Here is a 14,877-nt window from a genome sequence, read left to right as displayed (position 1 = left end):
TGGTTTTATCAGGGAGGAAAATGTTGATTCTTGTGTAGAGCCATAATTTGAAGAATTGATCCTCAGTATCTCAAGTACTGCACCTTGACCAAAGATCAGTGCCACTACTGTGTATACAACAGCAATGTGTACCCTTTGAAAATAAAGGAAAAGAAGACCCAGCCTCTCTAGAAATATGCATTAACTATGTGCCTTGAGAAAACAACAGGCTTCCTCTCATAGGAGTCAGTAAGAATGTGACATTAATTATTCTTGACATTGTTTAGAGCCAGAACACCACTCTGGCATGAGTGGTTTTCTGTGGACTTTCTCATCCATCATTTTACATCAGGTTGTATTGTGGTGTGATACTGTTTTATGAACTGATCTGTAAGTTTCAGGCAATAAGTGAAACCCTGAAACTAAGTTTGTCTAATAGCCTCCAGATCTAGAACACTTTTACTGTAGAAAAATCTACAGCATAGTCCAGATGGTGATGAAGAGCACTTGGATTAGGACATCATATGGAAACACATAGAAATTAACCTGGGATTTTATTTCACCACCTTCTTGGTCTGTGGGTATGTGGCACTTAATCCACAACAGAATGACATTTTAAGCCTTTCATTTAAATTTTAAATGTTTCATTAAGGGGTATTACCTTTCCATCGTCTTTAGTGGTCGTGTTCAGAATTCTCAGAATTGTTATTTGTGGTGGTACTTCCATTTAGATATCACAGTGACTTAATTTTATCACAACAAAGGACGCACATCTTAACCAGCTCACAGACTTTGCACGCAAGTTACTTTGATAAATTCCTACATTGAATAATAAGTCATACACAATATCGAGCTGTAGCCATTATGGAGAGTATGACAGAAATGTCTGAAACTATAGATAACCACTGGCCCCTCCTCGGTCCACTGTGGTTTTCAATTAACTTATTGGCAAACTGCTCAGAGCTTGCTCACTGAAGAAGGAGCAGCAGGGTAAATTAGTGGTAAGGAGTAGGGCTTGTAAACCAAAGGTTGATTGTTCGATTCTGAGGGGGTGCACTGCTATTGTACCATTGGGCAAAGTGCTGCACTCTTTGCACACAATTTTCCTCAGTAAAACGTCTAACTGTATAGATGATGTGTAAATGTATGGTCTGAAGTCATTCTGGATAAGAGCATCTTCTAAGATAATGTAATATAAATTCTTGAAGGTCACGAACAGCAGTTCAGAACAAACGTGAACTCACAGAGTCTGGAGAGACAAACACAGAACCTGTTTTTCCACATTCCTTCTGGGAGTGCCGCTCTATAATACAGGCAGCAGGCCTTTCCCATTTCAGCGAAAAGACACAAGCTAACAACTACAGCATTGTTCAGCAAAGGAGGGTACAGATAATGCTGTGTTTCAGCATCCAAAATGGATGGATTCATAATGATATTATGATGTTTATTTGCCTCATTTGGGTCAGAGGTAAACAAGGTAAAGAACCAACAGCTGTGTTTCACCTTACCACCCTCAGAACCCTTGTCCATCTTTTATACGCCAAACCTACATTGCTGTGCTTAGATGGAGTGTTGGTTAGCTTCTTCATAGTGGTTGATTATTATCTCTTCATTTAGCCATTTATAAATTGGCTGTTCAGTGGTCTTTGATTGGCCACTATTGTTTAAAAGTAATTCAACACCCCTGCAAAGGGCAAATCACCACTAACAAGTGGTTATAGGTTACTTTGTTTGCTATATAATTAAAATAAATATATGTTGCCCAAAGCCAAAGTTCCTTTCTCATACTGGAATTGTTGGTAGTTCCTCTTTCTGTTAAATTGGGGCAGGATTATGGTCAAACATTACATGACTGTATTTATTCATATTCATTTTTTCAAATTCCTCACAACAAAAGGCACTGTTTTTGTTCCAGATGGTCTCCTGGGTCAGACACGTGCTGTAATAGAGTGACAGCGGCTCCGTCCATAGTGACAATAGACTACCACAATAGACTGCAGCTGTCTTGCTGAAGGTGTTACATAGGTCTTGCACATAACTGTTCAAGCCCCTCAGGTCTCCCTTTTCTCGAAGGGGTAAAAAAGCAGAAACACTTTCTAAAGAGAGGGCAAAGAAAAAGGTATATCCATGGTTCTTTAGCCTCTGCAGCAGCATTTGTTGGTGTGAACCATCAAAAAAGAGAATGTACTGAACTTTGAAAGTTTTACAATGGGTGTGGCTTTACTAGCATTCTGTCTGTGCTCAGGGGCACCACAGCTTTTCGCTAAGGTGTTGAAAATTACACTTGACATCATTGCAAGATAACTGTCTTTACTGAGAGTAAAAAGTCTTCCTGAGAAATTAAAGACATAATTTGAATGATCTAAATAGCTTTGGCGCCTGTATGAGATAACCTGTGAGGTGCTTCAGATCTCATCTCTGCTACCGAGGTCCATCTCTCACTCAACAGGTTATCAGCATGTTATCAGGTTCGCATGCCTGTGGTGAAGAAATGTCTCCCAAGATGACAGACGACACAGGTAATCAAAATGATAATATTTGCACATTGTATTTTGAACATGCAGATTGGTGTCCTATTGTATCTTGTAGTATTCTGTGGTAATGTATAATAGGCACTCACTTCACAGGCATGCACTTTGAAGGTTGCAATCACAGTACTGTGTTATAAAGAATATAAATATAGTGTGGCTACCACAACATCTGTGACATATTGGCTTTGAACAATGTATAGACTGAGTTCAATACATCGAACTCAGTCTATACATCTGGAATGTGGAGATTGTTGCAATCCCTGTAAGGCAACACCCCGGTATGAAAATATGCTTAATATCCATAACAATTCCCCAACAATATCTCGGAGGCACACTGTTTCTCAAATGGTACCGAACAAGGGGTGGTGTTTTCCAGGACTCAGGTTACCTTGTGCCCTGGAAATACGATACAGCAAGAGAAATGTGTGTGACGCATTATGTCTTGGTGCCACAGAAGGCATGGAGCAGGGGTGGAATGTGGCAAGCCTTGTTTGTGGAGCACATAACAACTTCTGACTCCTGCCCCACAGGGGCATAACCTGGTGGCAAGATTGCTTTGGACTGGACTGTATGCCTGCTGAGAAAGTGCCGCTCCACAAAATGCTTTTTTTGGAATTGGGACCGCTAGTTTGGCACCATCACATTTAAAAACACGATCGTTAGGTGATGAAATCTAAAGACAGACTGACAAAATGGCATACTATGTGGACATTATGTTCATTTCTGCAGTTAATATATTGTAGTGAGTTAGGACAAAGTTAACCAGTAAAGGCAGAACTTTGTAGTGGAGAATTGGTTTTGAAAGTCAAATACAGAACAAGGATGCAGAGCTCTTATTGGAAGAAAAAGTCATTTGCATTCAAATTTTCATCCTTCTGTAGTGCTTTGAAATGACATGCTTGTCAAACAAACCGTCATTGTTTGCAACCTGTACCACCAGCTAGATTTTCCATGGAGAGCATTGCTATATATCTTGATTAGTAACCAGATCTATGTTTCTGGTTGTCTAAGGTGTGTATCCTAAAGAGTTTCGCAGTAAACCGGTGCTCCAATGTCATGTGTATTGTTCCTGCTCTTTGGCTGTTTACATGGTAAATAGATGTTTCATTATTTGCTGTCAACACAGCGGATTAACAAAAAAAAAAAAATAAACAGGTGACACATATAATAACTTTTGGAATGCTGCTACTCCATCATAATAAAAATGTTATAGTCATAACCAAGGGCATAACTTTGGGTTGAACATTGGGGGGATTGAGTTCTCCATGAATATGATTATTTGGGGGGGTTGTATTGGCCGGTTTTGATTATTGGGGGGGTTACAACTCCCCCATCCCCCCTGTAATTTGCGCCCATGGTCATAACATAAAAAGAGGTTGCTTTAAGTTACCCACAGTCGCATGTCCACTGTTTTTCCTTCACCAGGAATTTTGCAGAAGCTATGTGAGGTAATATCAAAGCATCCAAGTCATTCGCATCCTGATCTGTATCTTCGCCTCAGAGGCACTCCCAGGGGCCTGACGTTACTGGTGAAACTCATTATTCTCATCATGCATGCTGTTACATTTCTCATTTAATATTTTACCTGGTCTTCATCAGATTTTGTAGAGTAATATTTTACATGTGGTCAGTTTAAATGCCATTGCTTTCATTAGTAAGGTAAGAGTCTTAGTAGAGTGCCTTATGGGGCACTTCAGCTAGCACCTCCTCTTGCAAATGCTCCCCTGAGTAATGGCCTGACGTGATTCATTTCACAGAATGGAGTTCACTGATTGTTGTAGAGTCTCTCAGCTTGCCTCAAGAAAGCAGTGTTAAATAGCACTGGAACCCAAATGCCTGCCGTTAATGAACTCCATCATCACTGTCTAGGGAGGCAAATCTCCTAGACCTAGACAACCCCACAGCTTTGCTTCAAGGTACATGAATTCAGTCACTAATCATACTAGTATGGCTTGGCTTTTCCTCTTCTTCTTTACCATAGCCTACATTGAAGCAATTGTCTCTGTCACTTACCATAAAAACAAACCTTTTTTTTGACAAACATCAGTATGTAATTAATATCATAGTATGTGTATACTTTGTCATATGACAAGGTTCCATGTAGTGTGAGCAGCGCCTTCTCATCTACAGCTGGCCATATGTGGAAATAACGTAAATGTTATGGCTATGTTCACGAGGACTTAAGCATTGTTTAATGAAAACAAGCCGTTAAACCGGATAAAACCAGCATACTGCAAGAGAGCAATGCCTCTCTGCCATCGATATTCTGGAGGCAGTATTCTGAGGTGTTTTCAGCCAGTGATTTGGCCTTATTGGTGATCAGCTACAGTCTGCTGGACTGGACTGTCAATCATAACACTTCGTGAAGAATAAAGACATCATCATGCTCTGTCTTTGTGAATGGTTTTGCGCTACCATCATCATCAGAATCATCATGCCACAACAGTCCAAGCATCAGCAGGTCAACTCTGTGGAGGAAGACACACAGTCACTCTTTCCAGGCCTTTTTTTTGTTATTTTTATCTATACCCCTCTACCAAAGAGGACCTTTTATTTTTTTGGTGCCTAGTTTTCCATGAAGCTCTCCACTCCATTTTGTCTTTATATGGGCCTACAGATGCTGACAGGTGTTTCAGAATGACAGGTGTTTGAGTTAATATCCTCATCTTGAAACAGGGCGGTTTTGTACTTTAGACGATTGCTTGCAGTTATGAGGCAGCAGTGTCAACACAATGACCTACCACTGAAACCAAAGGAATGAGTATTTTACAATAACTCCCTGACATTTTACAATAACTCCCTGAAAAAAAAACATCAAACATTAACCAGCTACCCCTCCCCATACCTTTTTCACCACAAAGTAAATTGCCATGATGGCTTATAATAAAGCTGTGTGCTGTGGACCACTCCTACTCACCACACAATGAACCAGTTCTCGCAGTGGGCGCAGGAATGAAAGGGGAAAGCAAGGCAGTTAGACAGAACGAGTGGATATGAGCACATGACCACATCCTCAAAAGGAGGTACACTGTTCAGGTGCCACATTTGGAAGATCGCTGCTGGCACACACACACGCACACCTCTTTTGGGAATATGGCCTCTACTACATCCAGCCATCCGTTGCCCAGCGGCTGCGGGATATTCACCACAATACCTGATCTTCTCTTCATCCCAGAGTTTGTAAGTACAGATTATTGCCTGGTTGAGATTTTGGAAACAGCAGTGATGTGTGTTTTTAAAGTCACTCTTTGCAGAGTAGGATTGCAGATGGTAATAGGAAAAAGTGTAGCCCTTTGATTCTTTGCTCTGTATAATCTTAAGAAACTGATGCAGAGCTCCACAGAATGTTGCAAGCTTCAGCATAAATGCCTGATATTTTCTTAACCAGTACATATATAATGCTAGCCCATTTTAACCTGATGAAACATCCTCTAAATCAAAATCAAGTAAAGAAAGCTTTATTGTCCATTATATGCACCATAAAATGGAAATTTGTCATGTGTTTGATTTATGATGCAATATAAAAAAACATGCACACACAACAATAAATGACGTTTAAGATGTACTTTAGTCAACCACAGCAACATCTTCAGTATTCACAAAGAGTAGACTTTTCTCATTTTAGCCTAGATAATATAGATGGCATAACAATGCTTTGATTTTTTTTTTTTTTCAGTTGTTAAACATCGGGTCGGGTGATTTTCAGTGATAAGCATATGCAAAGATTTCTTACCTGACATTAAAACCTGTTAATTTCTTAGAAAAAGGGTGATGTTGGATCATATTAGCACAATTTTGATCTAGAGGTATTAAACATGGTCCACACCACCTTTCCTGTTTCTCTTCCGCACTGGTGTTTTGGAGAGGATAGTGCAGTTATCTTTGCAGGACATCTCTTTTGTTTATTCACATTCAGTTCTAGACAGCAGTCAAATCAAGTAGCCGAAATGTTCATGTAATTATCGTGTCTGGTAAAGGACAGAAGTTCATCTGTCAGGTGGGCTAGTAAATGCTCTATCAGTGTAACTTCTAACAGGGTCTGAGCCTTGGTTTCATATAGTAGTGGGGTGTGCCCTGTCAACCTCTAACTTGGCGGATGCCTTCCCAACCTGAGTAAGGCATTATCATCACACATGATTTCATTAATGTATTTTTTACTTGTTTGAAGACAAGGGACAGAAAACAGCAACAAGGGATGACAGCATCTGAAATGAGCTGATTTGATTTCAAACCAATAACACTGGCAGGACTGAATATATGAGTGCAAATAATCTTCTGTGGTTCTGGTTTCACGCATTCTCTTCAAAGTGTTGGTTATGCAATCACATGATTTGCAATTGTCAGACAATTCTACAGATAGACTGGGCTGAGCAAGTCAGGAAATCACTGTAAAGAGCTATGAATGTTTCACAACATGCCACATTAAAAATAGTTGTGAACCTCCTGCATTCTTACCTGTTTTGCAGGTCTATGTAAATGGGCATTTTCCCTCCTTGCAGCTGTCTCACTACAGAAGATGTAATCTGTTTAGCTGTTGAGCAAGCATTTGTAACTATATGTAACTGTATGTGATTGATGTATCACGTGTTACACAACATGCGAACACGCCATCTATCTTCTTTTCATTTAAGTCTTTGTGTAAAGTGGCAACGGAATAAATATGTGGATTTGTTGCTTTTTGCCACAGTTACATGCATTGAATCATGCCAAATAAGAAGGGGCAGTTTCCCCACAGGGCTCATAGAATGTTTGCCAAGCTATGTTTACCCTCTACATCAAGGGACTGATCACTTTTGTAATTCCTGCCCTTTTTGTCACTTACAGCCATGTTGATTCAAATGCAAGTCATTGTAATGGTGGCCTCACTTTTCATAACATTATTTTATGAAGCATTATGGAAGAAAATGGCTTAAAGGTTTGCCCCATAGGTGTTTAGTAGCATTATGTTCCTTTGCAAGTGAAATATGACCTCTGTTGTTAAAGAAGTGGTTTACGATGTACGTGGCAGTAATATATTAAAATAAAATTAAATTTCTTGTGTAAGGGAAATACCATATGTCAAAACACAGATATTATGTTCCGTTGAATATCTACTATTCCATGCAATGTGGGATTCAATATGGCAGCCAGAGAATATATTTTTACAGTATTTGCCTGGTATAACATAAAACCCTTTTGTTCCGTTTATCACAAGCTTTGAAGAAATATCACTGATAAAATAACTTGACCTTCAGCTCACTGCTTCTTGCACTATGTCAATTTACGTATCGATCATTAACCTCTCGATTTCATGACCGTTGTCAGACCACGTGTTAACATGAACGCTCCACTTTCAAAAAGAAGTTGAAACAATAAACAGATGACTTCCATTCCGGATATAATCTGTGTTCGCCACTCTCAGATCTGACATGTTCACAAATGTACACAATGAATTATTCAATAATTCAATAAGTTTCAACCAAATGGGTCAATAACTGATCTATGCCAATGCACACCTTAGAAATCCTTTAAATATTACAAAGAAGCGTAATGAACAGCATACAGTACTACCAAATCAAGTTAATCTGAAGTATGTTCACAAGAAAAATTGAAATTCAAATATTAAAGCCATAAATAATTGCATGCAAATTATGACAGTGTTGTGGGTATTTGATTCAGATTTTGGACTAAAATCATGTAGTATTGCTCTGAAATGAGGGAAAAAATTGTTAATGTGAGTCTCTGTTCTTGGCTGGTGTCTTCCCTGTTACAGGTGTTTGGTGGCCTGGTGTGGACCCTGGTGGCCTCCACAAAGGTGCTGATACAGAACCCTCAGGGCTGGGTGATGTTTGTTTCCATCTTCTGCTTTGTCGTCACGACCCTCTGGTTCATCATCTTCATCAGTGGAATGAACCAAAAGGGGTCCTTTTGGCCAACACTGGTGAGAGCTCTTCCTTAACCAAGCACATCTTTGCCTCCCCATTCAGGCCATCTCGAGCACATCATGCTGCACAGCCTATCCCATTACATTGCAGGTCTCAGTCTCTCTTGCCAAATGGCTGATTGGCTGCAGGGTTAATTCCAATGCAGACTATTTTCTTTTATATACCCTAAACACAATCGGTTCTTTTTTGTTTTTGTGTTTTCTTTTTATCTCTTGTTGAGACAAACTTGTGCAAATAGTGATCAGTAATATTGTTTCCATTAATTGACACATCAGGGCTGTAGGACAGTTTCGCCTGACTGTCCACACACCGTGTGTACTTCATAATGTACGTGTCTCTTAATTTGGCACATTACTAACCTTGCCAACCAACTGTGAAGCATCCTTGTAGCACATGACTGGACCTAGTTGAGTTTATTACTGTTTATACAAATAATCTTGAGGAGCTGAATGTTCATTCTATCTTATACAAGCCATTGGACACAATGGCTGCCATCATTCCAATGTGGTTTGTTATGAGGCAGTTGCAACTTCAGAGTTGGCTTTAAGTTCCTATCAAGTGAAACTCTTCTCTTTTTTTTCAGGATGTGGCTTACCATGCCATTGCCACCACACTCTATCTCAGCGCATCTGTGGCACAAGCATATGTCACCATTCAGCTGAAAGACTTACCTCCTCTCACGAAGTACTACCACGAAGATATTGCAGCAGTGGTATGGATATCAGAACTTTTAACTACACGAAGCACTACACTACTGATATTTATTAAATGAACAGCATGGCAGTTCTGAATAATCATAGCCATGTATTCAAATGTAGTTTTATTGACAGTCATAGGGGTCTCCTTTCAAACCTGACATGAAAGGTACTGTTAGTGTAGGTACAAGATTGTACCAGTCATTGCACCACAATATGGAGCAGTCAGTCAATGCATTTGAAAGGGGTAAATACTTGGGCAAGCAGTTCCAAAACACTATGTTTGTAAAAGTGCCTCCCCACATTCCACAGGGATTACCATGGTGTTGACAGACGGAACTGAGGAGGGAAAAAAATGTCCTCTTAATTTAGCTTTCATGATTTGCCGTGAATTACACACAGGCGTGGTCAAATGACCAACAAAATTTCCATCCTGATGTTATACCACTTCTGTGCCTGTTGTTTGACATTGTTTGACATGTGTCATTCCCTTTCAGGTGATGGCATACGCTGTGACCTTGCTGTATGCTGTGCATACCATCTTCTCAGCCATCCGATGGAAATCATGCTGAGGGACACCACTTCTGGATGCTAACGCCCACGTTACACTGTAACTGGAATATTCCTGAACAAAAACACTTGGACTGTGGATCTCACCTCTCACAAAATGAAGTTTCCCCTTCATTTCTTTAGATTTCTCTGTCTGCACAAAAGTATAATGTATGAATATGTATTCTTAGAAGCTTTTGGTGAAAACCAAAAAAAAAAATATCAAAGCACTTTGTATGTATTCTGAAAAAAAAGAAAGAAAATCACATGTATGGAATCTGGGATGAGAAATTTGTCTAAAAGTGAAATAAATATGCTTGGTATTTCAAGCTGCCTCACCAACTGAGTCCAAGCGCATCTGTATAGTGAAAACTCTGTGCTCTCCTTTTAGGGAAATCGCACAATGCAAGAAATAGAATCTGTTGACCACACCTTTACACCCTCTCCCCTCAGGCGTCAATAGGCCATGTGCAGCAGCAGTTAACATGTACACGCAAATATGTATAAATCTTTGTGTATTGCAGTATTTGGACATTATTAAGGCAAACGTAATTAAGGTGTAAGATAAACTGCCACCCCTCTATATGCTTACTTAATATTTAATCTGGTGACAGTTTAGGATTTGAATGGGGTTTTAAAGCTACTAACATCTGAGGCACATGGTTAGCATGGTGAAAAATCTGTAGGCGCGGCTCTCACAAGACGTGACAAACAGCGGAGAAACGCAAGCGCTACAGCGAGCACGCAGTGTGCTGGATTGCTCGTTATCAACTGTCGAACTCACATCGAACGAAAACAATCGCAAGTTAGCATCCTTTATGGGTGTGTCTAGGAGGCAAGGTATCGTCATGCAAAAGCTGGTTTTTCAAGTATTCCTGTTTCTTTAAAAGGAGCACCTGCAGCTCCGTTAGTTCATTCAAGCCTGAGAAGTTGTGAGGAGGAAAAACTATGGCATCGACAACCGCTCAACCTGTGGGAAATTTGCCGAGCGGAGTCGGCATATGCACAACGGCGCCAGATATTTTCTATCTCCCCGAACTCGTAAGTAACTGGAACTATTTGGAATAAGATTGTGGTGAATTTTCCCGTACCAGAAATCTGGAAGGTACACATTCTCAAAAAGGTTCTGAAATACAGGCTACCACATTAAGTCTCGGCATATTACTGTCATCATGTTGAAAAAAAAATATATAAATGAAACAAGAGAAGAGCAGGTTGAAGAACTTAAAACTATACTTTTGCTTAAGACAGAAAGCTATGACGTTCACTGTTACGAGGTTGAGAGAAATGCCAAAACTGTCAGATAGCTACAAGGTTTGGGCGAGCACTTAGCTGTTAAAAACCACTGTCCAAGTAGAGTTGTGTAGATTCAGGCTACAGTTCAGTTGCATGATTTCACACCTTTTGCAGGTGGAAAGTTTTGCCTGACCGGGAGTGAAGCACTGTAGGACACAAGGAGCGAATGCGTTACACGATTTTCTATCCCAAGGAAGTTTTCCTACTGTCTGATAATGAATAGCCACCCCAAGAAGTCTTTTTATGATTGGAATAAGTGCACACACCCAAAGGAGCAGTGGCGTGTCTTTTCTTATGTTTAGTTGAACTAATATCGCCGTAACTGTTGTTGATCTGCGCCTAAAAGACGGTCAACGGACGGGAGGGGAAAGCTGATGATGTTTTATAAATGAATGAATTAATAAACTGTTCATAAAAATGAATAGCCTAAACTGAATATCTGTCCATATTTTATTTTTCAAGCCTTGGATTAGGAGCACACAAGCCATGACGTTTTTTTTTAAATTATACATCATGGATTATGATGTCATTAGATAAATTTCAGATGAGGGATACATGTAATTGATTCATGACATGTAGGGGATTCCAGATACACTAGGTGTTTGCATTCATTATTAGCTTACCCCAATGCAACTAAATTTAAAGTAGTCACATGTTGGAAACAGCTTATCTCGAACTGAATGCATGTTAATTAATTTATTTAAATTGCTCAATCATGTAACTGTCACACGTGTGCAGACACTCAATTGAATCAAAGCAAGGAAACCCCTTGGTTTTGTCACATGAGTGGTGCAGGGTATTGTAGTAGAGAAATGGAAAATGATAATGGTACATGTAATGGACTTAAAATAAATAAGATGATCTGAATTATCTGCGTTTTAATCTTAATATTAACATTTCAGATGAAAATGGAATATCTGATGAAGGCTTGTACAAAAACATTGATCCTTGTCATTTCTAATAAGGCTGCAGACTGGATGTGTGACTCATTATAATAGGAGAATGTGTGAAGGGCCAGTAATCTGTATGTTACCAGGGAATATAGTTTTTGATGAGTTATATTAATGAAATGGATTAAGATGCCATGGAAATGATTTTCTTTAAATATTGACTCAGATATGATGCAGGGTCACATACACAATGACATTGTAACGATGTACTTTTAAACAGTTTTGTGTAGATCTGATTTGAATGGGTTTTATCTGTGGTTAACTGAATTCTCCAAGAATGTAGAGTTTGTCACCAAATGGTCATACCATCCGAGACAATCCCACAAAACAATGATCAGATCACCATCTTCAGACCTTTAGCTGCATTGAAATGCATTTGCACCTATTCATATTTTGTTGAGACCCAGCAGCTTTTCAGCTCAGTTTCTTAGGTCAGTGGAGGCAGGTTCACTGATCAGTCTGAAGAGGTACCGTCCTGGAAACAGCTTAGCTGCGATTGCTCATTGCTCTCCCTGAACGGACTTGACTGTGCTGCTTTTTGCAGATCTTTGGCGGTCTTGTGTGGATCCTGGTCGCCTCCACGCACGTCATTCCGACCAACCCGCAGGGATGGGTGATGTTCGTATCGGTCTTCTGTTTTGTGATGACGTTTCTCTGGCTGGTGATCTTCGCCTGCGGGGGACACAGAAACAGCGGGGGATGGGCAACCGCGGTAAGCTCTCATCACCAGCTTTTTTTTTTTTTTCTAAAGAAACTGCAGCCAGAATGCACTTTTTGGGGTGTGGTGACTGTTCTGCAGATCTCAGGATAGGTCAGTCTTGACTTGGTTTTTTGCATAGTTGAACTTGTTCCATCCATTCTTCATTTAGGGATGTTCATGGAGTAAAAATGTCAACTTCAGTCCTTCATCTTTGTGAATTCCCCTGCTCCCACTGTGCTGTTAATGCACATTTTATGATCCATCAGACCAGGGACTCTAAATGATATTCGTAAGACAGATGATTTGCTTAATGAAGTGTGAGTGTATCCACTGTGACATATTTGTCTTTTCCTACAAAACTCATCAATGGAAATGCCTGCATGTGGCTGAGACAGTATAAACCACTAAAAATTTCAATTACACCACCTGCAAAAGTCTTTTATATCAATGGCTTTAAATATTCCCATAATCAGGCACTGCCGCTTCATCAGTATATGCTTAAGGATGTACATGTTGAATACTTGAGTATTCTGTTCGCTCTGAGGAGTTTATGTTCAGATATTATCCAACTTTTGTCCCTAGAGAACTTTTTGAAATTCTGGTTCTGTGAAAATAGTAACATTGCAAATAGGTCAGCATCTAAAGACACTGTCAGTCAGTGTTAACCTGCATAAAATTCTGGAAAAATCTGTTATTCGCTTCTTAGGCTCTCCTCAATGAATATGAAAGAAATCTATTAGTTCAAAGCTCTTTACAAGCATTTTAATACTGACTCAAGTTATCAGTCAGTGGTCTCATGGTTTAATGTGTCAGTGATTGAGTATTCTGTCCCTTATGCCTGTAGAACATTAGCTTTACTTTCAACTTTAAATCACATGGTAAAATTTTGTTTTTGCCTTTTCCCCAGGATATGGTGTACCATGCTCTGGCAACATTCTTCTACCTCAGTGCCGCAGTTTCTTTGGCTAAAACAACTATTGATTATCAGGGTGACAGCAACAACTTCAAGACATACCAAATTGACATTGCTGCAGTTGTAAGTAACCAAAAAAACTAAGCCGCCTATTTACTGCAACCACACAGTACATAGAACAAAATAATCAAAACACATTTAGTCAAAAGGACACGTTTGGGCTCACACAAACTTTTTTTGCATTGCTCAGTTATTTAATTAAAAACAATAATATCAATATAATAATAATTTAAGTGTAGTGTGGTTTGATTGAATTTGGTTGCTGTACACCACCAGCAAACCTTGAAGGTACAACAAGCCAAATGTCTTTTTGGGTACATACCGTGACATGGCATGAAATGTCGTAAATACGATTTAAGTACAAAGTGACGTGAGACACGGTTTTATTCATTCCCTTTCAGGTGTTCTCATACGTGGCCACCCTGTTCTACTTCATCCACTTCCTTCTGTCAGCTATCAGGTGGAGGTCCTTCTAAATGTTTCCAGGCCCAGATAGGGAATGCTGAGGGTCAGAGGACGGAGTGTATTATGGGACAGGGGACTGCCCTGTTTTTGTGCTTGACTAAGACAGAATTATTTTCAGAATGAGCAAAATCAGCCCCCTTGGTATGGTAAAGCAATAAAACATGTAACATTACATGTATGTAATACATCATATATATATTCAGAAAAGAATCTGGCAGTGATGGTACAAGGAAAAACCTTGAGTTCTTTCAGTTTTTATGAATATAAAAGTTCTTATTTGTTTTGTTTAAAACGAAAAGGGCAGTTCCAATGTCATTTGTATTTCTTAAAAAAATGTATGTATTTTTTCCAGAAAATCCAGCCATTTTCCTGCACATTCCTTACCAGTGGGATATATTTTGTATATTTTTTTCAGCTGTTGCACATAAATTTCATCAGTCCTTTGTTTATTGTACTATATTAATAAATGGGTTTAGATATAAGATGTGACTTTAGCTCAAATTTGTAATGACCTTTCTCCTGCCTTTTTCTGTTTTATTTTGATTTGTTCATGTGGCTTTTGCATGTTCTTGTAAAGTTTAATCTGTGGAATCAACATATAACACAAGGAATTAATTTACATTTGCTAGGAAGACTTTTTCAGTGTTTGTAGAACTGGCTGAGAGTGCCCAGGTGGAAGTGATGTGAATGGAGGTGATTGTTTCTTTGTGCTTTGGATATTCTGGGATATGGATGTTCACTATGTCTTTGGAGCACTGCTTGAGCACAGGACATATACAAACAACACAGACGTAAAGGCAAAGCGTGTGTAGTGT

At 39.4% G+C, this 14,877-nt stretch overlaps 2 protein-coding genes across 2 annotated transcripts; both read left to right on the top strand.

Annotated features, from left to right (window-relative positions):
• Nucleotides 1–5,603: 5,603 nt before the first annotated feature.
• On the top strand, nucleotides 5,604–9,701 carry LOC118790298 (myelin and lymphocyte protein-like). The gene is made up of 4 exons (XM_036547203.1): nucleotides 5,604–5,690; nucleotides 8,263–8,430; nucleotides 9,018–9,146; nucleotides 9,627–9,701. Exons 1-4 carry the CDS (start codon nucleotides 5,604–5,606, stop codon nucleotides 9,699–9,701), a joined length of 459 nt encoding a protein of 152 aa, XP_036403096.1.
• An 840-nt stretch (nucleotides 9,702–10,541) lies between these two features.
• Nucleotides 10,542–14,434, top strand: LOC118789673 (myelin and lymphocyte protein-like). Its single transcript, XM_036546179.1, has 4 exons — nucleotides 10,542–10,719; nucleotides 12,469–12,636; nucleotides 13,532–13,660; nucleotides 13,999–14,434. The coding sequence occupies exons 1-4, from the start codon at nucleotides 10,627–10,629 to the stop codon at nucleotides 14,071–14,073; spliced, it is 465 nt and encodes a 154-aa protein (XP_036402072.1). The 5' UTR covers nucleotides 10,542–10,626; the 3' UTR covers nucleotides 14,074–14,434.
• Nucleotides 14,435–14,877: the final 443 nt, after the last annotated feature.

Source organism: Megalops cyprinoides, chromosome 15, assembly GCF_013368585.1.
Source record: "Megalops cyprinoides isolate fMegCyp1 chromosome 15, fMegCyp1.pri, whole genome shotgun sequence".
Taxonomy (NCBI): Eukaryota; Metazoa; Chordata; class Actinopteri; order Elopiformes; family Megalopidae; genus Megalops; species Megalops cyprinoides.
This window is presented reverse-complemented; position numbering and strand designations above follow the sequence as displayed.

Coding starts and splice junctions, on each gene's coding strand:
- LOC118790298 (XM_036547203.1), top strand. CDS start 5,604: ATGGCCTCTACTACATCCAGCCATCCGTTGCCCAGCGGCTGCGGGATA. Junction 5,691..8,262: donor TTCTCTTCATCCCAGAGTTT/GTAAGTACAGAT, acceptor TCCCTGTTACAG/GTGTTTGGTGGCCTGGTGTG. Junction 9,147..9,626: donor ACGAAGATATTGCAGCAGTG/GTATGGATATCA, acceptor ATTCCCTTTCAG/GTGATGGCATACGCTGTGAC.
- LOC118789673 (XM_036546179.1), top strand. CDS start 10,627: ATGGCATCGACAACCGCTCAACCTGTGGGAAATTTGCCGAGCGGAGTC. Junction 10,720..12,468: donor TTTTCTATCTCCCCGAACTC/GTAAGTAACTGG, acceptor TGCTTTTTGCAG/ATCTTTGGCGGTCTTGTGTG. Junction 13,661..13,998: donor AAATTGACATTGCTGCAGTT/GTAAGTAACCAA, acceptor ATTCCCTTTCAG/GTGTTCTCATACGTGGCCAC.